The 27,863-nt window shown below is 35.8% G+C and overlaps 1 protein-coding gene across 2 annotated transcripts in view; it reads left to right on the top strand.

Moving 5' to 3' along the window:
- Nucleotides 1-27,863, top strand: part of ZNF236 (zinc finger protein 236) — a 63,778-nt gene that overhangs the window by 4,743 nt on the left and 31,172 nt on the right. For both annotated transcript variants that reach the window (XR_015748847.1, XM_026669919.2), the window contains exons 4-17: nucleotides 310-488; nucleotides 1,913-2,037; nucleotides 3,277-3,449; nucleotides 5,657-5,803; nucleotides 7,131-7,202; nucleotides 9,384-9,548; nucleotides 10,995-11,220; nucleotides 12,215-12,487; nucleotides 13,395-13,598; nucleotides 14,762-14,906; nucleotides 19,334-19,594; nucleotides 20,405-20,655; nucleotides 21,450-21,551; nucleotides 26,945-27,096. Coding sequence is in view for 1 of the 2 variants with exons in the window: in XM_026669919.2 (XP_026525704.1) it covers nucleotides 310-488; nucleotides 1,913-2,037; nucleotides 3,277-3,449; nucleotides 5,657-5,803; nucleotides 7,131-7,202; nucleotides 9,384-9,548; nucleotides 10,995-11,220; nucleotides 12,215-12,487; nucleotides 13,395-13,598; nucleotides 14,762-14,906; nucleotides 19,334-19,594; nucleotides 20,405-20,655; nucleotides 21,450-21,551; nucleotides 26,945-27,096 (2,475 nt within the window). In the remaining variant the exon portion in view is untranslated. The remainder of the gene's footprint in view (nucleotides 1-309; nucleotides 489-1,912; nucleotides 2,038-3,276; nucleotides 3,450-5,656; nucleotides 5,804-7,130; nucleotides 7,203-9,383; nucleotides 9,549-10,994; nucleotides 11,221-12,214; nucleotides 12,488-13,394; nucleotides 13,599-14,761; nucleotides 14,907-19,333; nucleotides 19,595-20,404; nucleotides 20,656-21,449; nucleotides 21,552-26,944; nucleotides 27,097-27,863) is intronic.

Here is a 27,863-nt window from a genome sequence, read left to right as displayed (position 1 = left end):
TTATGAGTACAAACCCATTGTATCCAATGGGTGTTTTTTGCCAGAAAATGGCAAAAAAGTATTCCAAAAGGCAATCATGTGACTGTGGGAGTGGAGCAACATTCATAACTTTGAGGACATGTTGTAAGAACCTTTTTTAGACTCTGTCATAACTTTGAATGTTCATTAAGCGACTGATTGTAAGTTGAGAACTACATACAAGTCCGCTGGGTTTTCTAATTTTTTTAAAAAAATTGTTCACTTTCCTAAATGTCATAAAATATACTTACATATTTCCAGAAAGTAATCAAGCTGACATTACCTTTATAGAATCTCATCTGTTCAGAATGTGGAGATGAGTTCACTTTGCAGAGCCAGTTGGCCCTTCATATGGAAGAACATCGCCAAGAGCTGTCTGGAAGCAAAACCCATATCTGTAAAACCTGTAAGAAAGAGGTTGAAACTGCTTCCCAACTGAAGGAACATATGAAAACTCACTATAAAATAAGGTGAAAATCGTCGATTCTTTACATTTGTTCACAAGTAGGTTATGTGATAATAAACTGCTCTGGTTGACTTACCATTCTGTGGCATTCTCAGAAACATGGCTGGATGATTTTTAATAGTTCTGGAAAAGCCCCAGATATCATATCTTGTGATTTTTAACATCCTGGGGAAAGGGGAAACAGATTATATCCTATGATGGTAGGGAATGGAATTGAGAGCTTGCTATGCCCAGATTTCTGAGGATATATTTTGTCCTGCTTATAATCAAAACAGAAAATGGAGGATATGTAAAGAATGCAGCAATTCATTTTATGTAAAGAAAGCAGGAATTTGTTATGGAAAAGTTTTTGCTGAAGTCCTCAATCAGTAAAAAACCTTTCCATAACAAAGGATAAAGAATTTGGAATGAAATAACCTCCTAGCATTTATTGGAGTGAGCAGCTGACAGGGATACATCTTTCAGTCTAAAAAATGAATTTATGAAACTGAGAACGTTTCCTTAAAGGTCAATTGCAATTTAGACACATTACTTACACTCTTAGGCCCGATTCCTTCATTCGCTGGGACAGCACGTCTATTCGTGAGGTAGAGGAGCAGCGCAAACTCTTTTTCTACAGCAGGCAAATAATGGTATGTGGACAAACAGTGTCCATGTGGAGCCCAGATGTTCAGTGGTTGATTATGTGTGGTCTCTGCTACCTACATTTCCCTCCTTTTTTGTGTGTTAAAAATTGGCTGAGAACTAGCCTGATGTAGTGAATTCCCAATTCTTTATCTCAGATATTTTAGACAGCATTTCTTCTTTCTATGAAGGACTGACACTATCCCTCAATCCAGTCCCACTGCATGTATTTCAACAAGGATGGCAGCTTGGTTTGGAGACATTTTAATGTATTAATCATGTAAACTTTAATTGATTAATCAACTAATTTATTGGTTAATTATGCATTTGGAGGTTTTGTTTGCTAATGCACATTTGTCAGATGCGTAACCTTAGTAAAGGTGCTCCATATAAGAATTCCTATTTTAATACGGTGTTTGTTATCTGTGCTTTTTATTAATTAAATTAGAACATCTTTTTGATCAAATAGAAATGTAATTGCAGTCCTAAATAGTCCAAACTTTCTGAATATTGGTAGAAAAAAAAATTAAGATGATCACTGTTTCAGCACTAAAAGTGTGGCATTTGTTGCTCTTTGTTATTGGTGTCACATATAATACTTATTACAAAAACATTTGGTCCATAATCATGATTATATAATCTTACTATCAAGGCACCTATTTTATTGTATATCTGAACAAAATATTTAATTGTAATTTTCTGGATTGTTAATAGTTGAAATAATAAGAAAACTAGTCTACTTTAAAATCTGCTGATGATTATGTTTAAAATAATGTTGATGTTCCGCTGTTTTTATGTTCATAGGGTATCAAATACCAGGTCATATAATAGAAATATTGACCGAAGTGGGTTTACATATTCATGTCCACATTGTGGAAAGACTTTCCAGAAACCAAGTCAGTTAACACGACATGTTCGAATACACACAGGTAAGGTGAACAAATGCATCAAGCATATATTTGAATTTGTTGGTAACCCTATGAAATCCATTTTGTTTTCGTTTTTTTGCTTTGTGTGTATGTCCATAATTCAATTTTTACTAATGCAAATTTTTGCTTTACTAATTCTTTATAAAAAAGCTTAAAAATGATCTGGCACAAATGTTATGTTAAAAACGTAAATATCCACATCTTACCACTGAGTAATCCTTAGAACAGATGAGGATTATATGAGTGTGCTACATTGACAATGCATGCCAATATTACCCTTCACTGAAGGTAAACTTCTGAAGTAATGAGCTTCATCTGTTTGTGGAAATTTTCTGTAGTCAAGATTATCCTATGTGGCTAGAAAAGAGACTTCCCACTACAGATGTTCATTTTCATTATTGTGAGAATGGGGTGATGGAAATTTTGGCTACAGCAATATTTGCTTTTGTCTGTTTCAGACAAGAAATCTTGTTGTGCAAGAAATCAGCATTTCGGTTTCCAAAATTGTAAATATATTGTATATTGTGATAAGTTTAACAAACATTTGAAGCAATGCAGTCATTGGGATTTGGCGAATTTACTTTTCAAATTTATCAATAAAGATATTCTAAAAAGTTTTCACTCCTACAAATCTTTGACAATCAAAATTTTTGCTTTTTTCCCAATATTATAGTGAAATTTGGTAACAATTCAGTAAGACTTTTTAGATGAGTACTAATGAAAGGATAAGAAAAAGAAAAGAAAAATCATCACAAAAAATCCTTGGGGAAAAAAAAACCAGAAAATAATTTAATTAGTTTTTCACCAAATTCCAGATTGCTGATTTTTTCCATGTATGTCCTTCCTAAACAGCTCTGTGCAAATCATATCTATCTTTGCATAGGGATTGCATTCAAAGGATTTCAGGGAATAAAACTATAATAATAATAATAATAAAGCACCAAAAAGATTGAATGGGTGCCTGATATGTATTTCCAACCCATATGTTCCCATCAAAGAAAAAAAATGTCAGCAAATTTAAAGTTAATTTGTTGGCATAAATCTGAACAATTTTGCATCTATCAATAGCCACTATAATCGCATAGGATGAAAATAACCTGTTGAGTTTGTAGCTTAAATCATTGTATATATTTTTTTTAACTATGCAGGCTTTTTAGATATTTGTTTTTTTCCATTTACCTAATGCTGCCTTTATTGATGAGAAAGTATTTCTTTTGTTTGATGTGTGCATTGTTTTAGGTGAAAGGCCATTTAAGTGTAGTGAATGTGGAAAGGCTTTTAATCAGAAAGGTGCATTGCAAACCCATATGATCAAACACACTGGTGAAAAACCGCATCCTTGTGCCTTTTGCCCTGCAGCCTTTTCTCAGAAAGGCAACCTTCAATCACACATTCAAAGAGTGCACTCAGAGGTAAATCACACCATTGATTTCAATGATGTGAAAATTTATTACTTTTTTTTATTTTAATTTTATTATTAACATTCTGGGTTTCCAGGATTTTTCAAGCAACCACAATATGGTTTGCTACTAATTTGACTTTTACACTGCATTTTTTATTTTCTGTACATAAAAGGATGTTTCTGGGAAAACGAGCAAATATACTATAATTAAGGTGAAAATAGGAAGAAATGTTCTTTGTTACAATAAAACTTTCCTTGTTTGGGGTTGATGGCTATCCATTAAATCCCAAAGCCAAATATTCTTGTTTGTACAATCTTTATATCATTACATAATTGAATTTTGTATATTTTTATAAGGTTTTATGTCCATTTATATAGCTTGCATTATGTAATATGTACCATATTTTTCAGACTATAAGACGTACTGGACCATAAGACACACCTAGGTTTAGAGAAGGAAAACAAGGAAAAAAATAGTTTTTGGCTTCCACGTGTCCCATTTTTGCCCTCCCTGGCTCCCAGAAGCACTCTGCTGGCCAAAATCAGGCCCGTTTTTGGCCTCCCAAACTCTCTACGTGTCCCATTTTTGCCCTCCCTGGCCCCCAGAAGCATTCTGCAGGCCAAAACCAGCCCGTTTTTGCCCTCCCAAACTCTCCACGTGTCCCATTTTTGCCCTCCCTGGCTCCCAGAAGCACTCTGCTGGCCAAAATCAGGCCCGTTTTTGCCCTCCCAAACTCTCCACGTGTCCCATTTTTGCCCTCCCTGGCCCCCAGAAGCATTCTGCAGGCCAAAACCAGCCCGTTTTTGGCCTGCAGACTGCTTCTGGGGACCAGGGAGGAGAAAAACGGGATGCACAGAGGATTTGGGAGGCCAAAAACGGGCCAGATTTTGGCCTGCAGAGTGCCTCTGGGGGCCAGGGAGGGCAAAAATGGGACACACGGAGGGTTTGTGAGGCCAAAAAGAGGTCCCTATTCACTCTGTAAGATGCACAGGCATTTCCACCCACCTTTTTTGGTGAAAAAAGTGTGTCTTATAGTCCAAAAAATACGGTACTTGGACATTATTTTGAAAATGAAATCTGAACACAAGTTTAATGTGTCACATCCAAATTCTATTTAATGAGTGTCTTGTCAAGTCAAGGTATTGCTGTATAAATAGTCTTTGTTTAGCGACTGCCTTATTCTGTGACCATTAGCAGTTACGATAAAAAAGTAACTTTGCAACCAGTCCTCATATTGATGACCTCAGATCTGTGAGCTGAAGTAAGATCATAAGCACAATTACGGTTTCATTTAGCAACTGCTTTGCTTAAATGACCAAGCTGCAGGTACTAATCGTAGTCTCTAAATGAGGGTTATTGTACACTATTTTTAGTCTTGGAATTTCCCTGTATATTGCTTGTCTTCTGTTGCAATGTATCTTCCTTGGTTGCTCCTACATATGGTCAAGTAAATGAAGAGTTTGCTAGATGGAAAGCCTACCACAATCCTTTTCTATTTATGCTATTATGTAGTATGTATCCAAAAGAGTTTGCAATATAATGCCTGGGAAATTTTTGGACCCTGAATTTTTCCATTCTCACGATAAGTCTTTTGTTGCTGGATGGTGACTGCCATATCTCGGATGGGAATGGGACAACTTGCTGCAGCCAACTCGCTGCAGCAAACTCACTGCAGCTGACTCGCCATGGCCAACTCACCATGATACAACTCATTGTGGGACAATTTAACAATTCTATTTAATTATTTAAAATAAATAAAAATCATTTTAATTTTTGCCATCTAACTGTTCATTCCATCACTCTTTTTGCATTATTTCTTTAATGTTTCTGTTCCACCATTTCTTCAATATTAGTGTAACTCTTATCCAGCAGTGAGTCGTCCTGTGGCAAGATGGCCCTGGCGAGTCCTGCAGTGAATTGGCTGTGACCAGTTGACCGTGGTGAATATTCATAGACGCTCTCCGATGAATGTGAAGTAGATACTGCAATACTGAAGCTAGCCTTCTTTTCCATGCAGTATGCTTTTTCAAACCCCTCTGTTTTTGATCACAGCATGCTTGACAATCCTGGCAACTTATTACATAGGATTAATTTTATTTAAATTATTTTAGAGTAAAACCAGTTACAATAAAATAGTGTACATTAAGTACCCATGTAATAACATTTGTACATAAGAATATATGTACTAACATATATTCTTTCTTTTGTTTCTAAAGGTAAAGAATGGCCCTATGTATAACTGTACAGATTGTAGTTGTATTTTCAAAAGCTTAGGCAGCTTAAATACTCATATCAGCAAGATGCATATGAGCGCCACACAAAACACAACAAATTCTACTACAGAAACAGCTCATATTACAACGGTAACTTTTATATTCTAATATCTTTGTCCACTTGCATTACATTGTATGGTATAATTTTGCTTAGATGGTACAATATACTATATGGGTGTTAAACTCAAGGCGCTGGGGACCGGATCCAGCCCACGGGGTGCTTAGATGTGGTTCATAGGGCTGCCCTGGGAACCGCGAAGGTCTGGCCTGTGATGCCTCTGCCACCGAAAACAAAGCTCAGGAGGACTGTGTGCAGCCCTCACGAGCTCGGTTTTCAGCCGGGATGGCCTCCTGCAGCCCTCTGTCAGCTAAAGTGGAGGTCAGAGGGGCTCCATTTTTGCTAGCAGAGAGCTGCAGGAAGCCGTCACAGCCAAAAATGCAGCTCGTGAAGGCCGCGTGCGCCCCCTCAAGCTCAGTTTTTGCTGGCAGAGGATTGCAGGAGGTCGCCTCAGTCAAAAACGCAGTTTGAGTTCAAATACAACCCTGATGTGGCCTTCAATGAAATTGAGTTTGACATCCATGCACTATATACTATTATGCCATTTATAAATGTACAGAAATTCTATTATTACTTTACTTTAAAAAAAAAACCTCTTCACTGATTGTTGAAGTGATATATGCAAAGTGACTCTTCAAAGTGCTGAGGGGAGGAGGAGTCAGAAAATATTTCTGTGAACTTTTGTAGAATTTTAATACAGTTTCAAAATGTTCGTCTTCTAAATCTAATGAAAAGTCAAAATGAGCCTGCTAGAAAATAGTTATTCTTCATGTCCACAATAGACTATTTTCACAATAGGGAAATTGTTTGCTTTTCTTGGTATTACTCATAAATGTTTTTACAAAGCAGAGTTTCTAGAGCATTTTCTGTTACTTAAAACATTTTCATGACTGAGTAAATATTTGCAGAATATGTAAAATGTGCTAACTTTTACTTCAAGGGATGCTTTTGACCTCAACTGAAAGTCTCACTCCACTTGTCTAGCAGTCTGATAATTTTCTCATGTGCCGCTAGCGATTTTGATCAGAACATAGAAAAAAAGCAAACAGAAATTTTCTTGGTATTCTTTGACCAGAAGAACAGACACATGAAAAAATCATTTGAGTGTTCAAAAAATAAAAAATGGCACTTATTAGTCATGTCTTAAAGAAAAGCATGTTTTTTCATCCTTTAATAAATAAATATTCAATAATTTCAGTCAATAAATTCTCTAGAATTATATATTTTATATCAGGACTTTAACAGGTTTATCCTAACATAGTCATAAATGAAACTAATTCTGCAATTTATTATTCTACCATGTTTTGTTTTGAAAGTAGATTTATATATATATATATATATATATGTTTCTTAAAATAGGATTCGGTGGCTCAGCCATTGACGTTAACAACAGTTAATTTACTGCAGCCTGTGGACAATAAATGGAAAAATGTAAGTATTCAGCTTCTAACCTTAATGAGGTGTTATTACTGTTGTAAAATCTCATAAGGGGCTCATTGCAGAACTTTTTATATATTTCATAATCATCTCGGGGAGATACAGTTATCCTTGAGAGATTTTAAAGGACTTTGTGATATTATTTGTGAATATGCTGTTACTAATCTTGTGCCACTTGCAGGAATGCTGAGTGATCTATCAACTCTCATAACTGGAGTATATTGAACATTCTTGCATTGCAATTTAGTAGCAAAGAGGAGATTAGCATGGGTATTCCTGACATTACTGGATGCCTATTTAAAACAAAAGTCAAATGTAACCCAATAGAAGGCAAACACTGCCAAAATTGTGCTCAAAAAATATGTGGACGCCAGATGTAATAGCCAATATGAATACCAAAAATTCCAGACAGGCCAGAAACAGATTATCTAGCAGACACCATTTGAATCATAAAATGATCCTGAAAATAACCTAAAATTAGACATGAAATCAATAGTATTTGTAGCTTACAAGAAGATTAAATGTATTATATATATGAGATTTGTTTTTAACCATTTGCTTTTCCGCTTTTATTTTTTCACAAAGTGCCCTAAACAGTTAAAATGTGAAGCTGAATAAATTACAGGGTAGCTGTTAAAGTAACACATTAGGGAACTTCTAATCAGCACATTTAGAATATATTTTTAAAGTAATAGGTGGGAAGGTTCTTGCAAAAAATTAGCTGTTGCGGAATATTAACAAAGCAGCAACAGTGCACTCAGAGGTACTTCAACAAAAGAGCACTTATGGCAGCCTTCTGTAGAACCTGAAATTTCTGAGCTATCTACAAAATCAGAAAGTATACAGAGCACAGGAAATCTTAAAAATTATGAATCTGCTGTTCCAAGAGAAGTAAGTTTGTTCACTTATTAATCAATTTGTGTGCTCACAATTTCATTCCAGCTCATGGCACTGAACTGTTAGAACAGATATTTTTATTACACTACCAGAACAATAAGCACTAGTTGTTCTATTGGCAGAGAACTATGCATCTGGTTGCCCTGCTATTTATTTATATATTTTACCAGGTTTTTATACCACTCAGTTCAAAAGATTTAATGGCTTATACTTCTCATTACACCAAGTAGTACATATAATAAGAGTTTAAAAGAATATGGCAAAGCAAAGTAAAACCCAAGAAAACAATAAACCTCACCTCTATCACTTTTTAAAATGTTGGTTATGCATGCAGGCCATCACTGAGTTGATACTGATTTATAAGCATTACCTTTTTAGAGACATACAAAAATTTTTATTGGTAGTACCCTGTTTCTCCAACAATACGGCCTCCCCCAATAGGAAGTCCCAGCATGTTTTATAGGTATGAAATGAAATTAAGCCCCTCCCCCCAAATTAAAACACGCGAAATGGGGGGAAATGGGGGGGGGGCTTGCTGTTAGGAAGTACTTTTGTTGCACACCCGGATATGGTGCTGCCTGCGTTGAACCTAATACAAAGTGCCCCACCAACGCCGAGGTCAACATCCAAGCCGTTGCCGCCCGCCCTAAGATGCAAGGGTGGGGGGATTAAGTTACCCCCGAAAAGACGGCCTAGCTGTATTTTCAGGGCTCAAAAAAAAATAAGACCCGGCCTTATTATATGAGAAACACGGTAATTGTTCAGCTTTAACAATATCCTCACAAACATTTATAATGGAGTGAGCCTAAAGTTACAGGGCACTAGAATTGTTACATTATTAAAATATTTTATCACAGCAGAACACTAATGCTATTATCAAGCCTCCTTCCATCATTTTAAAATTATTAGATTACATGGTTTATAACATGCCTTTACAGTACACATGCCTTTCTTGATTTTGTTATGCAATAAAGCTCCTCCAGTTAATGAACTGGCCTTTTTTTCTGGTAATTAATTCAGGATATATGCTTTTATTTCTAATAAGTCTCTATGAAAATTTTCATATTTGTGAAACATGTTTGAATTTAACATTGCAGATTGTAAGGTAAAATTAATTTTTGTCCAACTTTGAAATATTGCTCCTTGCTTGCTGTTGGATTATTAAACAGTATGGTTCAATTTCATTTAAAAATATCACTTTAATTCCCAATGTTCTATGTGATACCTGAAATGTGTTTGCAAATCACATCTGTATACTCACAAATGATTTATCCACAGACAGAAAATCCAATAACTCCAGCTGTAGGACATCAAGGTCAGCAATCAGTAACTGATGTCATTCAACAACTCCTTGAATTGTCAGAGCCAGTGGAAAACAATCCATCCCAGCCATCTAGTCAGCAACTCAGTATGGCTGTGGGAATCAACAGAGATATTTTGCAGGTAGGACAACCTATACTAAGTATAAGCCTAGTTTTTCAGCCCATTTTTGTGCTGAAAAAATCCCCTCGGCTTATACTCGAGTCAGATTCCCTCTGAAAAAAAAAATGGTGTGGAGTCGTGGCCTCCGGCGGCAGCGACTCCCAACAGCCCAGCCGGGAAGGGAAAGGCAAAAAGCGCTTTGCCTTTCCCTTCCCAGCGGCGGGACTGGGGCGCGCCGGCGGTAGCGACTCCTGACTCAGGGGGCCTCCGAGGGAGGGGAAGAGAGTGACTCCTGCCTCCCGCTGTCATCATCATCTTCTTCTTTTGGGTTAGTGAATCAATTAAACCTTTCATGATAGTGAGATCGTTTCCCAAATTAATTTTTTTTATTTTTGAAATTTACCAGTAGCTGCTGCATTTCCCACCCTCGGCTTATACTCGAGTCAATAAGTTTTCCCAGTTTTTTTGTGTAAAATTAGGTGCCTCGGCTTATATTCGGGTCGACTTATACTCGAGTATATACGGTATTTGGAATCCTCACCTTGTCTTTTAGAATATTGCAGTCTCCTTATTTGGCACAAAAGAATAATCAAAGCATCCCAGACTAATTTCTCTCTTGTGTGGATTCAGGAAATGCTTTGTCTATGGAAATTCTCAATCATCCAGGTCATGGTTGTTCCATAAGTGCTTTTCCGAAAGGCAACTGGACTTCCTTGGTTTTTCTCAGTTCTGAAAAAGCTTCTTGGATGAGAAGTGAAATGTTTTTGAGGAAGAAACCCAAAAAAGTTAAGTTGCTCTTTGAAAAAGCACCTCTGGGACTTCAGCAGTGGTGCTCGAAATTCAGGCTGTTCCTGGTGGCTGAAAACAGGACTATTTTCTGATTGTGATCATTTTGTGCTGAATGCCCACTGAATGCCTACAGGAGCATTACGCTCACCCAAGTATTGCTATTTGAGTACTGTCTTCTGACAGGAATGCTATTGGTGGTACTTCTTTCCGCTGGTTTCAGGGTTTTCAAAATACCTGTGAAACTCCAGTTTTCAGTGTTAATAGGACTGTAAAACATAGAAAAAATAAATTATCTTTAAAAAGGTGATGTTATGTGGCAAAATGCTGTTTAAAATGAGCAATGGAATATGAATGAGCTGGTCATTATTCTAAGTTGTTGAAAGAAAGCTTTCGGCAAATTTCTAGTTTCTCGGTTGAAAGTATTAGAAGTTATGCTTTCCCTTTTTTGCCAATTTGGTTGTTACTTTTGGAATCTAAGTAGAGCTTTACACTTTTATTGTGCTTTTCTTACCTGGGGAATAGAGAAAACAAAGCTGTGAAGTGTTCAAATTGAGCTGGAATCTGAAAGGGTAAAATAAATCAGATATCTCTGAAAAACAAACCAGTTTAAATATTCTTGTCTATTTGAAAGTTCCACTTGAATCTTGCTCTCAGTTTAATTCATTATGTTTGTCTTAGCAAGCCTTGGAAAATAGTGGGCTATCCTCAATACCAGTTTCAGCAAACACTGACTGCAGTGAAACGAAGACTCCTCCGAGTCCAGAAGAAGCTGCAGATGCTCAGAATCTCTCCGGTCATCAAGTCAACTCCAACAATACGGAACAAGTTAAAGAGCGAGACAACCCAGAGAAAGTAGACAAAAAAGAAAAAAGGGTTCTGAAGAAAAAATCCCCATTTTTACCTGGTAATGGCAAAAGAGCAAAGTATGAAATGGCTGTATTATTTAAATATATGTATAATACCTAGGCATTATGCAAAATGACAAGAATTGACCTATTTGTTCCAACAATAAAGGCTAGAAAGGCTAGTATTTTATACTTTGCCAGTTTACCTTTTGGCATTGCATAGAATTCATAGGAAATGTGTGAAATATTAATCATTTCATACTTTGACTCCTCATTTGTTGGCATTCTATAAATGCCAAATTTCACACATTTCCAGCAACATACACTATAAGCATTATTTAGTAATATATAGTATAGCATTATCACTGCTGGTTGCCTTTTTGTACAGTAGTACAAGCTGAGTATACCCTTTCTGTTCACTATTTGACAGGTTTCTAAAGTAAAAAAAGTCTCTATAGATATTGCATTGTGTAACTATTTTCTATTTAGAGCTAGCATATCTAGTAAATTGTAGGATCCAGGCATATTGTACTGTACTGTACTAGGGCCATTCCTAGTCAAACAGGTGGGAAAAGATGAGAAAAATAAGGAGAAAGCTCTCCCCTCCGCCCCAGATTCTATTCCAGACTTATGCATACTAAGAGAAAGGGCACTCTCCTCTAGATACAAAGAGAGCCCTTAAAATCTGCTTAATAATTTGGAGAATGTTGTCAAAGAATGTCTTTCCAGAAAGCGTTGTGAAAGTTTCTAGAGAGATCTGGAAAAATATAGTCCGGTAAGAAATTCAGGCGCATCTTTACAGGAACTGCTGTCAGATCTCAGGTCAAACTCAACTTACAGAACCCTTTACTTTTATTAATTTATAGAGTAGTTATAACAATCTGTTTCACTGAAACATTATTCCTCAAATAGTGAGTAATTCAGTCTCCCAATTAATGTCACAGTTGCTTGATGACATTTGCCAAATGTAACCTTATGCTTCATTTTGAATTCCAGTCTTTTTTTTCCTTTAACAATTAAAATGTCAACCTTTTCAAATTGTTTATATTTCAGGTTCCATACGTGAGGAGAACGGAATACGATGGCATATTTGCCCGTACTGCTCTAAGGAATTTAAAAAACCCAGTGATCTTGTACGGCATATACGCATTCACACTCATGAAAAGCCATTCAAATGTCCACAGTGTTTCCGGGCCTTTGCTGTGAAGAGTACTCTCACAGCACATATAAAAACGCACACGGGCATTAAGGCTTTTAAGTGTCAGTACTGTATGAAATGCTTTTCTACCTCAGGAAGTTTGAAAGTACATATTCGCTTGCATACAGGTAAAATCTAATGTTTTGAAGCCCTGCTTATGTTTAATCTTAGCAAAAAAAAAAAGTTTTCCTGTGTCATAACCCTATTTGCTTGTCAGCTGTGCTCAGATCAAACATAGCAAAGCAGGACCAACAGTATCATGTTTTCATTGTAAAATATAACTGTTTATGTATTTAAATTTAATATATGTCAGTCCAGAAAGAAAAGACCAATAGAACTATAAATTATGTATGATTGAGTTTCTGTGGGTTCATATTACAGTGTTTGTGTAGACATGTGGTGGAGACTTTGGATCTAATTTGGCTATTGTGGAGCTTTAAGCAACTCTTATTCAAAGTGTCTATGGAGATTCTCAATCATCCAGGTTATGGTTGTTTCAAAGAAGTTTTTCCAAAAGGCATCTGGACTTTTTTGGAAGAAAGTCTGGTTGCCTTTTGGAAAAGTACCTTTGGAGCCCTATCCTTATCTCGTACAGCAGGCATCTTAGTTAAGGTGCTGGGCAAACTCTGTTTTTTAAGCCTTTGCGGGAGGCATGGACCATTCAGGATTGTTGGAGTACTTTCTATGCTCAGATAAAATATTATGAGCAGAGTTGTCTTGCGTGTCTTCAGCTTACATATACAGCCATTCTTTGTGTGCTCTGCATGTTGCACATTGGGGCAAGGAGTGGATGGGTGAAGCTTGTATGTTCTCTATTGTGTGGAAAACGTTTGTTCTCTCTCGTGATCCTACAGGGCAATCTATGTCCATGCTGGGGAAAGCAGGCTTTGTCTTATAATTGTATTTTTAAATAGAAATGTTTTAAGTCAAAGCTTTTGAATTAATTAAGCATATTTGATTGTTTACCTTATCATCTTTTTATCTATTTATTTTTAGGAGTTGGAAATAAAGATATAATCTGTTTGTCTTTTGTAGGTATTAGACCCTTTGCTTGTCCACACTGTGACAAAAAGTTTCGAACTTCAGGTCACAGAAAGACACACATTGCTTCTCACTTTAAACATACTGAACTGAGAAAGATGCGGCATCAGCGGAAACCTGCAAAAATTCGAATAGGCAAGAGCAATGTGCCAGTACCTGATATTCCTTTACAGGAACCAATCCTCATCACAGATTTAGGTAATGTGTGTAGCATAATTTTGCTTGAAAGAAATTTCAATATTTATTTAGAAGACTAGAAGCGAAAGGAATGTGTCTACTTGATCAAACTAGATTCAGATAGTTTGAGAAAATATTCTTCCATGGTGTAATATTTTAGCTATTATTATGCAAGAAACATAATTAGAAAAGCAGTTTCATTCTAGTGTGTCAGGACTACTTAGCCAAGATAGAAATAAAGTGTGGATAAAATACATTATCTCTTCTGATATAGTGTTATTTATATTTAATAAGGTTTTGCAAAGCATTTGAAAGTAATTTGCATGGAGGAAACTTTCTAAGCAATCACAATTGGCACAGCTTTTTAAAAATCTTTCAAAAATAAATGCACGTATTTTAAACAGTTTGGACTGATCTAATCTGTAGGGCTTCATCGAGGATATAAATTCAATATGTTGTACTGTGTATAAGCTAAACTTTTCATTTTAGGAGATTTACAAATGCACAATTTTATTAAAGGACAGACAATCTGTTTTTCAAAATTCAATGTAGGCAGATATAATAAAACAATTATTCACATTTGCAAATATCTCCTGATATTTAAGTAATCTAAAAGTTTTAATAATTAGGCTATCTTAATCTTGGAGAAATTTTGATTGGAAACATTCTTTTTTAAAAAGGGTTCTTAAAATTGATACATAATTCTAATGGTCCAATTTATAAATATTTTATTCACATCAATTAAAGGCTAGTGCTGTGCTTCAACTTTGAAGACAAAATGGTGCTTCAGAGTGGGGATGCTTACAAATGTAAAACCAGCCTTCAATTTCTTAAATGTGTCTGGTTGCTAGACCTGCATAGAAGATGCAGAGGACAGCCATGTACTCCTGGAAAAGGAATGGCTGCGTTAAGAAGTTGCTGCACTCATAACCACAGGTGTTTGAAAGCTCCATTATGTCTCTCAATCTGAATAATGTTATTGCTAAAGTATTTAATTTTGAAAATGGATCATTGGCCTAGTTAGTACAATGTACTGCCTTCCTGAAAATTTTATATACATTAAGGAAAAAAAGGTGATTATGAAAAAAGCAACATTTTCATTTCTATTTAGGAACCAGAATATGGTAAACATTGGAAAGATTATTTTGTTTTAAAATAGCATTAATCTGCCATTCTTTCTGCAGGTCTTATTCAGCCAATCCCAAGGAATAGCCAATTTTTCCAAAATTATTTCAATAATAATTTTGTGAATGAAGCAGACCGGCCATACAAATGCTATTACTGTCACAGAGCTTATAAGAAGTCTTGTCATCTTAAACAGCATATCCGGTAAATTTACTTAAAAATAGAATGTTTTGAATTATTATAAAAAATAATGAAGAACAAATGATTTTTTCTTGTTTTTCAAGCTCCCTGTTGCAAATCTTATTTTGATAATTTCAAGAAATATTCAATATTAAAACTTCAAGACAACGTAATTGTGCTTATATACAGTGTGTGTGTGTGTGTCTATATATATATATATATATATATATATATATATATATATATATATATATATATATATATATATATATATATATATATTCATTCTTAAGTTTTCGCGGGTACTTACATGTATGGCATTCGGCTTTGTTCGGGTATTTTCCCACGTCATTGTAGTTGTTCTTTTAAAGTTGTAGCAACGTTTCAGCAGAATCTCATCTGCCATCATCAGGCTTCTGTATAGTGTCCGTCTGTGAGTCAGACTTTTACAGTGGTTTCAGATTTAAATTTGGGGCAGCCTATTGCTGTGCCAGAATGGTTTTTTCTTCATCCTGATTGGTTGGGAGTCTTGGTCTGTGTTTATTGGTCTCGGAGTTTGCTGTGTTCTGCTTGATTGGTGTCTCTAATATCTTCTGTCTGTTTTTTGGCTCTTTTTGTATCTTAATTGGCTGGCAACATTGTGTTACTTTATTGGAGGCCTTTAGTGCAGCTTGGCTTCGGGTAAATGGACGGCTATCATTAGTTAGGAAGCTGGGTTTCATCTGGGTGCCTGGTTGGGATGTGTTTGAGCTGGAGGTATCAGGGGGATCTGTTTGTGCCCAGGTGTTTGCCTGGCTTGTGGTGTGGAGATTTTTTGTTTGTGAGTGCAGGCTTCCAAATGATTGACAGCCTGGTGGAATCATCTCTTCTATTCATGCTTTCTGGTCTTTTTCAATCTCTATGGCTTCTCTGATGATTCTGTGGCTAGGGTTTTCTATAGTGGCTAGGGTTTTGGTGCCATTGAAGTTGATGCTATGACCTGTGGCTTCCATGTGTTGGACTAGTGAGGAAGTGTGTTCCAGCTTTTTGACTGCATTTTTGTGTTCATCCAGGTGGGTGCTTATTCTTCTATTGGTCTGTCCAATGTATGTGGCCGGGCATGATGCACAGGGGACTTCGTATATGCCTTGGTTTTCCAGGTCAATTTTGTCTTTGGGGTTTCTGAGGATGGCTGCTATTTTTCTGTCTGTTTTGAAGGCAGTCTTGATGTGGTGTCTGTATAGTATCTTACTAATTTTGTCTGTAGTGCCTCTTATGTAGGGCAGGACAGCTGTTCCATGGGTCTGTTCATCTTCTGGGTCTCTATTATGTCTCAGTGTGTTTTTGTGGATCAAGTTGGTGATTTTGCTTTTGTGGAAGCCGTTGGCTGTCAATATTTTAGTCAGGTTGCATAGTTCAGTCTTAATGTGTGTCTTGTCTGCCAGGCGTTTGGTTCTAGTAATTAGTGTTTTAGCCACGGAGTTTATCTGTGCTGGGTGGTGGTGGGATTGGGCGTTGAGGTAGCGGTTGGTGTGTGTTTTCTTCTGGTATATGGTGTGTCCTAGTGTGCCATCTGTTTTTTTGTAGATTAGTACATCTAGGAATGGTAGTTGTTTGTTTGTTTCTGTTTCCATGGTGAACTTGATTTTGGGGTGTGCGCTGTTTAGGTGTGTTAGGAAATTGTTTAGGTTTTCTTGTCCATGGGGCCAAATCACGAATGTGTCATCGATGTATCTTAACCATAGTTTGGGTTTGAGGATGGCATTGGCCAGGGCTCTGGATTCGAATTCTTCCATGAACAGGTTTGCAATGACAGGTGACAGTGGTGATCCCATGGGAGCTCCTTCTATTTGTTTGTATCTTTGTCCTTTGTATATGAAATATGTGTTGGTTAAGCAGTGTTCTGTTAGTTCCATGAGGTGTTTAGCTGGTTGGTATTTATTTTTGATGATTTCAAGGGTCTCTTTTATCGGGACTTGAGTGAATAGTGAAACCACGTCAAAACTTACAAGCAGATCTTCTTGCTCCACGTGTAGATCTGATCATTTCCAAGAAGTGGTATGAGTTTTTACATGAGAAGCTGCTGTTTCAGCATGGGGCTGTAGCTCTTTTGCTAGGTGTTTAGCTAGGTTTTGTAGTGGTGCTCCTCTGGAGCTGACTATGGGTCTGAGAGGTATGCCTTCTTTGAGTATTTTTGGGAGGCCGTATAGTTTGGGGCATCTGGAAGATTTCTCTCTGGGTATGATCGTGTGTTGGATCTCTTTGCTTATGTGGCTGGTTATAATTTTCTTCTTGGTTAATTTTTCCAGATATGTGGTTGGGTCTGTGTTTATGGGTTTGTATGTGGAGTCTTGGAGTAGGTCTGTCAATTTTGTTTCGTAGTCTTTTCTGTCCATTACTACAGTGGCATTCCCTTTATCTGCTGGGAGGATAATTATGCTGCTGTCTCTTTTCAGGGTTTGTAGCGCTTTAATTTCATTTTTCTGCAAGTTGCTTTTGGGTGGTTTGCTTGTGCATAGGATGTTGGTAACTTGGTGTCTTATTTTATCAGCTTCATCTGTATTTAATTTAGTTAGGCTGGATTCTACTGCACATATGATGGATTCTGTGGGGATTTTTTGGGGTGCTATAGCATAGTTGAATCCTTTGGTTAGGACTTCTGTTTCTCTTTTGGTGAGTTCCCTGTTGGAAACATTGTACACTAATTGTTTCAGGTGTTGTTGTGAGTTGTTGGGGGTTTTCTTGTCATGTTCTAATTTCTTTAATTTTTTCAAGAGCTTTTCCTGTTTGTAAGTGCTTGCAGATTCAGATCTCCAAGTTGTGAGTTGTTTTATCTTGTCCCAAAGTAGAGGGTGGATTTTGCTGCTCAATTCCAGGTGTAGTGCTAGCAAATCTTTGTTTAACTGATCTAATTGGAATCTCTTACTGTGGAGCTCGTTCCTTAGTAGAGCCATTTCAGTTCTTTTCAGGATACGTTTAGTGGCTGCTGTGCTTTGATGAAATGTTAATTTGAAGCAGGTTGGTGTAGTATTGTTGTCTCTGCAGCTGTGTAGGAATTGGAGGTCACATAGTATTCCTGCTCTTTTAATTTCCAGTTTCTTGTAGGTTTTGATCTGGCTGTTTAATCCCTCCCCATAGAGGTTTGATATTTGTTTTCTTAAGTTTTGCGGGTACTTACATGTATGGCCTTCAGCTTTGTTCGGTATTTTCCCACGTCATAGTAGTGGTGCTTTTAAAGTTGTAGCAGCGTTTCAGCAGAATCTCATCTGCCATCATCAGGCTTCTGTATTGTGTCCGTCTGTGAGTCAGACTTTTACAGTGGTTTCAGATTTAAATTTGGGGCAGCCTATTGCTGTGCCAGAATGGTTTTTCTTCATCCTGATTGGTTGGGAGTCTGACTCACAGAAGGACACAATACAGAAGCCTGATGATGGCAGATGAGATTCTGCTGAAACTTGCATACAACTTTTTAACAAGCACCACATTACTATGACGATGAGGGAAAATACTCCTTTAACAAAGCTGAAGGCTATATATATATATATATATATATATATATATATATATATATATATTATATATATATATATATATATATATATATATATACATAATATATATATATATATATATATATATATATCATATATACATATATATATATCATATATCATATATATATATCATATATAACATATATAACATATATAACATATATAACATACATAGATACATACATACATATATATATATATAACATATATATATGATATTCAGCTTTGTTCGGGTATTTTCCCATGTCATTATAGCTGAATACCATACATGTAAGTATATATATATATGTTTTCTTAAGTTTTTGCGGGTACTTACATGTATGGTATATAAAAGTCATGAAGACTTATAGAAAAAGATATGTTTTGGATGGACTTTATAGTTCCCAGACTTGAATGTTGTTACACCTCTGTGAAGAGGTCTAAAACAGGCAGTGCGTGCAAGGAAAACCTAGACATATTTGTGAACTAGAAGAATTTAAGAATGGAAAATATTTCAAAACAGAAAGCCGCTTATCTCGCTATAGAAAATGTGTTATCTCTGCCAAAGATGACAAATTCTGCTGCACCTGTGAAATTCATTGTATTCAAAGACATGTCATTGCAAAGAAGGGTAGTTCTCAATTAACTGAACTTCAGGGATATACAAAAGAATAGTAAAAGCAAAAGAGAAACCACGGGCAAGGACTTGAAATTTCTCTGGTGATCGCTTAGCATAATTGGTGATAAGTCCCGATTTGGAGTTAAGAGGAGAAGAAAAAAAGAGGAAAGAGAATGGAGTAGGAATTTGAACAGGAGATTGTTGCAGGTGCCATTTCTGATAACTTATTCATGTCTCTCTTTTTCTCTTTTAATTGCTATTTATTTAGTATTTATTTCCCTATCTGTTCCTCTGACTTTTTTCTTTGATTTGTTTCAAAGATCACACACTGGTGAAAAACCATTCAAATGTTCTCAGTGTGGAAGAGGCTTTGTATCAGCCGGAGTGCTAAAAGCGCATATTCGAACCCACACTGGATTAAAAGCATTCAAGTGTCTTATATGCAATGGAGCTTTCACCACTGGAGGCAGTCTGCGGAGGCACATGGGCATCCACAATGACCTTCGGCCCTATATGTGTCCCTATTGTCAGAAAACATTCAAAACCTCATTAAATTGCAAAAAACATATGAAAACGCACAGGTTTGTCTATCTTGAAATGCAGTCCTGAATTATAATTCATTCCAGTTGTTACACTGTGCTCTTTTGAAATTCTGTAGGACCTGTCAGTAAATTCAAGTTGTTGAAAGAACTTTTTTCCCCCCAGAGACTGGGAACCTAGGTTGAATTACAAACAACTATTTTAATGAGTAGATTGGTTTAAAAGTGAAAATACAGATTGAGAAAAAGCAAAAAGTCTCATTATCACTTGATTTTTAAATATATTTATTGTGGGAATAATATAAGTAGTTAAATATATTAGTTTCTCTTAGCTTCATTTTATTTAGTATTTAGAAGATTGTTAGAATTCTTTATTGGCCAAGTGTGATTGGACACACAAGGAATTTGTCTTGGTGCAAATGCTCTCAGTGTACATAAAAGATACATTCGTCAAGAGTCAAGAATCATAAGTATTTAGTACTTTCAAGTTTATAGTGTAGCAGAAGTAGAAATGTGGGCAGATTGGAGGAATTCAGGAAGTAGCTCAAATTAGATATATTGAGCGATTGATTATACTACATCAAGTTTGTGTCAGTTCTTGGGAACCTTATAAATAGATTTTCTCCATGATTTGTCCCTAACCTAATCCTTCAGGTCTTTCAGCAGTTTACGTATTGCTGCTGTGACTGAGTCCATCCACCTTTGGTTGACCTTCCTTCCAACTTTCCCTCCACTCTTTCCTTCCACCTTTCCCAGTATTAGAGCCTTCTTTAGAGACCTATATCTTCACATAATGCATCCAAAGTGCTAATGTGTTGACATTGCAAAAGATGTTTCTTCCTTTTCTTCTAGGTATGAGCTCGCCCAGCAGCTTCAGCAACATCAGCAAGCTGCTTCCATTGATGACACAGCTGTAGATCAGCAGAATATACATGTTTCTACTCAAATGCAAGTGGAAATTGAAAGTGAAGAGTTGCAGCAAACTGAAGCTGTTGCAACAGATCAGGAAGCTATTTTAGATTTAGAACAGCAGCAGGTTGTTGACACTGAAGAAGCTGAACTCAGGCCACAATTGACTGATCAATCATTAGGTCAAGAGGAAGGTAAATTACTGAGTGTACTGATTACAGGATTAAAATCTACAGGGTTGTATCACTACGGGGGATATCAATGAGCTAAGACATGGGTGTCAAACTCATGGCGTCACGTTGCTGTCATGTGACATTTTGTGATTTTTTTTCCCCCCTTCGCGGATCTGGGATGAGTGTGGCCTATGTGTGGTGCATTTGGCCCGTGGGCCACCAGTTTGACACCCCTGAGCCAAGGTGTTAATTAAGTATTGCCTGGATCAAGGTTTTTCCTAAGAAAAGGGATAAGTATATATTAAATTTCCAAATTCCAAATTTGGAATTTCTTTCCTTAGGAGTACTTTTTTGACAATTCAAAGATATTTTGAAGATAAATAAAATGTAAGTAATAGTTAAATGGCAGAGTTTTAAAAATATCAAAGTAGAAAATAATTAGACTTTTATAATTTCTTGTTTTACTCATCATCTTTTTCCAGTTAAAGTAACCCTCAATTTAATGGATTTTATTTGTGAACTTTTGGAAGCAACAAACAGAATTTGTCCTACGTAGATATCTTTAGATTGATGTAAAATGCACATTGCAAGGGTAATATTTGTCTATACAGTGTATATTTCTATGAAATATTGTTTGCCATTCTAACCATGTGTGTCACTATTTTATGCATGGATAAAATCACTTGGATTTAACAGACATTTTGCTTTTTGTCAGTCTGTTAAATCAAGTATTTCTTTTTTGTTAAACAGCTTCCGCAGCAACTGCTGAATTACTTAATGTCATTTCCTTTTCAAATATATATATTTAATTTCAGATAGATTTGTGACATCCCAGCATGCACTGCAAGAAAATATAAACCAGTTTGAGCAGGAAACTATAGTACAGCAATCATTTGATCAGCAAGGATTATCACAAGGTTGGTAAAGATAGTCAATTTAATGGTGTCAAATGGTATTTTTGTTGGACTTGAAAGCTTCATGAGCAATTTATTTCAAAATGTCATGTATAGAAGGCAGTAAGAACTCATGCAGTTGCATTGCTAGAGGCTAAAGTCCAATTTTTTTTTTTTTAAATTGCTAATCTGTGAACCTTAAAGTTTATCTTCCGTAAGTTCCGTTCAAAGGTAATCCTTTGCAGATGAAAATTCTCTTCCTGTTCTCAGAAAAAGCTAGGATCATAATAAAAGCTTCCAACATGGTAATTTCTTATATTTCCCCTCTTCTTTTCTCTCCCTCTCCCAGTAGTCTTCTAAAGATTTTTAGTCTTTATGTACACTGAAATAGGTTGTGCTGGGGTCTGAAGCTAGACTGATCTTCAGCGGCAATAAATGTGCATAAAATAGAAACTGCATCCAGTTTTTGGTATTTAGAATGAGAATGCATACTGAATCATTGGTGCAGTTTTTGCTTTAAAAATACTATATTTGATCAAGGACCTTAAAATGTAAATACTTAAGAATGGCTAGAGAAGGAATAATTAAAAGTCTATATTGTACACAATTCCTATTCAACTTGGAATACCCTCTACAGATTTTCCATACTTTGGAGTTTCCTTGAAGTTCCTGGAGCCCTTTAGAAATTTTGAATTTCAGGTAGGTGTGTACGGACACATGTGTTTAAAATGGTGGACCCTATCCCTTTGTCTGGGTATGTGTTTCATTCTTCCCCATTTTCCTACTAGTCAGAGAGGAAAATTCAGTTCAGGTCATTGTCTCTTTACTTCTTTGTTCTGATAGACAACATTATTCTTAAACTCGTTGATTCCATAGGAGAAATATTACCTGCTCTGTTATTAGATGATGGTTCAAGTTTGGCACTTTTCTCCTGCTGTTCCCACAGTTCTTTACATGCCCGTAGTTGTTCCTTCTTTTAGATCCATAAGGGCAAAACTCAGAAATAACACATATGTGATGTGAGGAACTGTTTGTGGAGGAAAAAGGGAGCAGAATAATAAAAACAACTTCTGTTATAACTATGATTGTTCCATTATAACCTTTTGATAGATTCTTTTTGCACCTTTCAGAGTTAGAATATATTTTCTTACTACAATGAGCCTTTCAGTTCAGTTCTGTTAATCAAATCTAAATGTGATACGATTCCATTAAAATAAAGGAAGAGTTAATAGAAATCTTAACAGCTTAACGGCTTTGACCCATATCTCATCTTTATGATGCATACATATAAAATAGTATCAATTTCAATTTCTTTAAATATTATTAAGGCTCTTTCATTAATATTTTTCATTACATAATTTTGTTTGGAGAATTATTGTATTTTCTGTTTTGTACGCAGGAGATTCTTTAGTTCTGGGAACTATTTTTGTATGAATACAAGTGCTGAAATATATAAGTTATTTTAAAATAAAATAATTGTCAGAGCACACAGGATGGAATGTTTTTATCTCTTCCATGAATACTAAGAATTAAATTGCAGATCTTTTTCTCTTTTAAACAATTGATTTTTAGACGTGAACAAAATCAACTTCTCGCTGTTTCAAGTATTATTCTCTATATAGAACAATAATTAAACGACTCACACTAATTGTGGACCCTATTATTAACCATACTGTTAAATTTGGTCTATTGTACAATGGCTTAATAAACCAGGATATAAATATACATTTAATGTACTCAATTTTGTTTGCCACTTGATTTATATAGGACATTAATCCAGATTGTGGTTTGTCAGTTTAGCAAACCCAACCGTTATAGTTTAATATTAACTTGATCACTTTGACTTTTTCAATAAACCATAGTTCAAAATTTCTGGTTTAATATTATATGCAAGCATTAGCTGAACAGATAACTCAGTCTACCTCAGGGGTGGGATCTGACAAGGTTAACTACCAGTTCGGTCATTTACGAGGTTTGGTGATTTACGATGTGCTTCCCTGCACGCTGCCTGTAAATCGTCATCAGCTGTGTGCAGAGAAGCAGCCTTTCAAAAAGCCCTTTTTTCCTGCTTTTTTAACTGTGGCTGTGCCTCGCATGGCAGCTGAAGTTGAAAAAAATCAGGAAATAAAGGTCAAGTAAGAGCCCAGGTGGGCGGGTGGGCAAAAACAGCAGCAGACATAGAACCGGTTCTATGTCTGCTGCTCTTCAGAGCTACCAGTTCTACAGAGGTGGACAGAACCGGTAGAAACCCACCCCTGGTCTACCGCCTGGGTAAGTTGATCTACCAAAATTAATTTTACAGCATGGATTTTCCATTAAATATTTACTTTCAACCATCTTCTAAGCAAAGGAAAATTTTAAAGAGTCTCAGATAGTGCCCAACATGCAGGTATTGGGGGGAGAGGGAGCTCTTTAGATTGGTTGGCTAAAAACAAAACCAATTTCCAAAGTGAAAAATAATGAGTTTCATGTAATTCCTAACAAGGTCTATCCTAAAGTAAGAGTTGAGTTGCTGGATTCCATGGCTAAATATGAGTGGTTCATCACTTGTTACATCGTGAAAGGATATCTATATCTACCCCAGCCATCAAAGATAATGTTTTGTTCAGTTATCAACTCTATACCCCCTTTAGGCTTAGATATTTAAAATCCCTATTTGAAACAACATCCCACTGAGACCCAAATCGTAGCTTGCTTTATTTGACTATAATATATAAATTGTGAACAGAATGGCTAACACTAGGCAGTTCAGCTAAAAATCCATTATATGAAGAGATCTGGATTTTATGTAAAGGCTATGTATTTATCCCAAAGTTCATTTTTTTGTATTTAATACATATGTATTTTATTATTTTCTCCTATCTAATTTATCTTTAAAATAGACCTTGTGTTTTACTTTTATTTTGTCTGACATGGTCATACTACTACTTTGGTACAACTACTACAGTAGTTGTAACAATTAACAGTCTGGGAACCACTCATTGTGATTCTTATCTAAATTGGGCATTGTTTTGGAACCCCGACACATTCATTATTTCTAAATGTAGTTATTTTTAAATCTGCTTTAAAGATAGATTTCATATCCTGATACAAGAATTTGTTAACCACAATTTCCCCAGTTTGAACCAGTGGGAGGCTTCCTGACTGGTTTTTCAATAAATCTGACAAGCAGAAAGGGATTAAAAGGTTGTACACATAAAACTCATACCTATCCTGGTTTATGCAGCCAAGATTCCATCGTTCAAATTTGCCTATTGTGAATAATAAAAAGTCCCTCAGATTCAGCTGCCATATAATAACACTAAACAAATAATTTTCCAATCTGCTTTAAAGACTTCCGGGTCAATGGTAGCAATGGATTTTGTAACAAGTAAATATGGAAGGTTTTTGCATCCTCCCTTCACTGCATTTTCACAGTTCTTTCCTATTTTTAATGGAACTCTGTTCTTTCTAAGAAAAGGAAGCAGTAACAGGGAAACAGTGACTTCAAAGAGAGAGTGCTTTTCAGTGTGCAGTGTTGCACTTGTAAATTCATTTAAAAGAAGGAACAATGCTCTAGGTTGAAGATTCAATTTGAGAAGAATTGTTGTGTGATTATTTTTTCCTTGGATTAGGGCACACACTTATGTTCATATTTGTTCCTGCTTTATTTGGTGGGTGGTAAGGAAGATAAAGGGTACCGGGTCAACCTCTTAGACACATGCATGTGTACATAAATTCAAAATTTGAATGGCTCTGAGTTAAAGGAAACTTCAATTTATGTTCTGTGGAGATTACTGTAAAAAAGAAGGAAAATGAAAGGTAAGTGATCTTAACTTTGGCTATTTAGTAAATTCTTAGAATGTTTCCACATTTGTTCTTTTCTTCTAGGTTCGGAAAAATAGAATATAGTTTCTATTTTTCCATAGCCATTATTATTAGTTCTTCATTAGATATTGCTGATTTATGGATCCCTGTTTTTCCATAGCAATATGTAGGGTTGTTTAGATGACATTATGTTGACATGACCATACAGGTTCTCTATATCATGCTATGTTTAGAGATAATCCATAGCTATTCCAAAGACATTCCAGTGATCTCTCGATTGCTATCCACAGAACAATTTTGCCAAGGTTAGATAGTCCAAATATATTCTTCATTGTCTTTCACCATTAAGTAGCCACTAATAAATGACTACCTTTACATAAAATTGATTTTAACTTGCTACATGTTCATTTCTGATTTGATCCTGATATGTATTGAGTTATATCAAATCATACATGTGATTGGCTTTTTTAATATCATTGTCATTCCATATTTTCATATAGTCTCATGCTTTGGAAACTTCTTTCTAAAGCTTCAAATTTAGCAAGCTTGATTTCCTACTTCATAATTCCAGATTTCTCTTCTTTCATGCATCTTACATTCTATGTTCCAGTTATATGTATTCTTCTAAGTAAGGAATTCCTCTTTCAGGATTATTACTATGAATGCCAGTTTGGTGTAGCAATTAAGGCATCAGGCTAGAAACCCGGATACTGTGAGTTCTAGCCTTGCTTTTGGCACAAAGCCAGCTGAGTGACATTGTGTTAGTCACTTTCTCTCAGCCCTAGAAAGGAAACAATGACAAAAATAACTTCTAAAAAAGAAACTTGCCAAAGAAACTGCAGAGAATTGTACAGTCAGTCTCTGATAATTGGACACAATTGAATGGAAGGGGGGAAAAAATAAGGAGTTCCTCTTTCAGGATTGATACAATATGTAACTAATCTTCTTGCAGTTTTGATTTGGCTTTCTATATTTAAAGAGAAGGCCAGTCTGTACTGGGGAAAATGTGTCATCATCTGCCACACGAGCATATTGGAACAATTTTTATATACTTGTCAGCAGTAAATAGTTTGTCATTGTTTTCTTCTGGTTTCCTTTTTCCTAGATGGGCAGGCTTCCCTCATTTCTATAGAATCATACCTACACTTACCTTAATTATCCTAAGCTTCACCTTTTGATTTTATTGTTGAAGGTAATCCTAATGGAAGCTAATACATGTATGGATTAGTTAATACTAATGCTGTCAGGATCACTAACATTATTCAACTGTACCATTATATCCAGATGGTGATATGTTAGGGTTTTAAAATATGATACTATGGTGATATCACTTACATAAACTTTGAAACAATATCTCACAATCTTGCCAGGAAAGGACAAGTGAAGGATCATTGGCCAGTGCAACCAACCTTGGATCTGTCCCAGAGATCTGGAAAGGGATTTTCCTTACATTCTTATTTGCCGACTTCAAGATGCCATTTTATATGAAACATGCTAAAGAGTTCATTTAGTTAGCAAAACCTGAGTTGTAAATGGTTTTTTTGTTTGTTTTAGGTGTGTTTGTGTTACAAAAAATAGGGGGTTCTTTTATTCATTTGTATTTGTACCAGGTTTTACAGTTAATGATGGCTACAGTCAACCAAGTCAGTTTCCAGCAGTACAGCAGCTTCAGGATTCAAGCACTCTTGAATCTCAGGCTCTTTCAACAAGCTACCATCAACCAAGTCTACTTCAGGTTCCTGCCCCCGACACTATCAATGTAGTAAGTATTTATTAAAAGATTGAAGAAACTATGCTGTTTCTGATTTGGGGTTCTGGATGAGATTTTAGATGAGATTTAGATCTGTTTTTTATGTGACTTCAAGGCTAATAATAAGACAGCGCTATAGCTTTGATGGATGATCAGCATCAGGAAGTGAAAGAATTCATTTTTTGAACCTTAGTATTTAAAAAGAGCCATGTCTAGTTGGGAAGGACCTCAGAGGGATCTTTTTGGCAAGATGCAAATCCAATTAGATCATTGGATCCAATTTCAGAAGATTGTGCTGAATATAATTGCTGATTTAGATGGATTGGCTTGGTAATGGAGAACTAATAGAAGCTTAATGTGGATAAGACTTCAGTCAAAAGGCAGATATATGTTAGGAATTATTTGAGTGGATTTATTGTCCCTTTGAAGAATTAGTTATTCCAGTGTCAAAAACTGCCTTCTTCGTGATAATATTTTAGTAATGTCTATTATTTTGTATAACTAAAGTTAAGGTACCAGTTGTAATTACTTGTTTTGTATCAGATCTCTGCTAAATTCATTTCATTTGGATGATTTCCTATATTATATTGCAGTGAAATTCTTCATCAGAGCCAGTTATAAATAAGGTTACCACTACTTTATTGCAACTTTACTGGTTACAAATCTAAGCCCTGTTATGATCATAGGTGAAAACCTGTAAATAGGATATTTTAAAAATACTTTTGCCATAAACCATGCTACATCAGGCCTTTTCAGTTGCTTCTGCCAAATGCTGGAAA

This window comes from Notechis scutatus, chromosome 3 (genome assembly GCF_049901735.1).
Source record: "Notechis scutatus isolate UNSWTSFEM ecotype Mainland chromosome 3, rNotScu1.2, whole genome shotgun sequence".
Taxonomy (NCBI): domain Eukaryota; kingdom Metazoa; phylum Chordata; class Lepidosauria; order Squamata; family Elapidae; genus Notechis; species Notechis scutatus.
The sequence above is the reverse complement of the archived record's forward strand: the minus strand, read 5'-3'. Positions and strand labels throughout refer to the sequence as shown.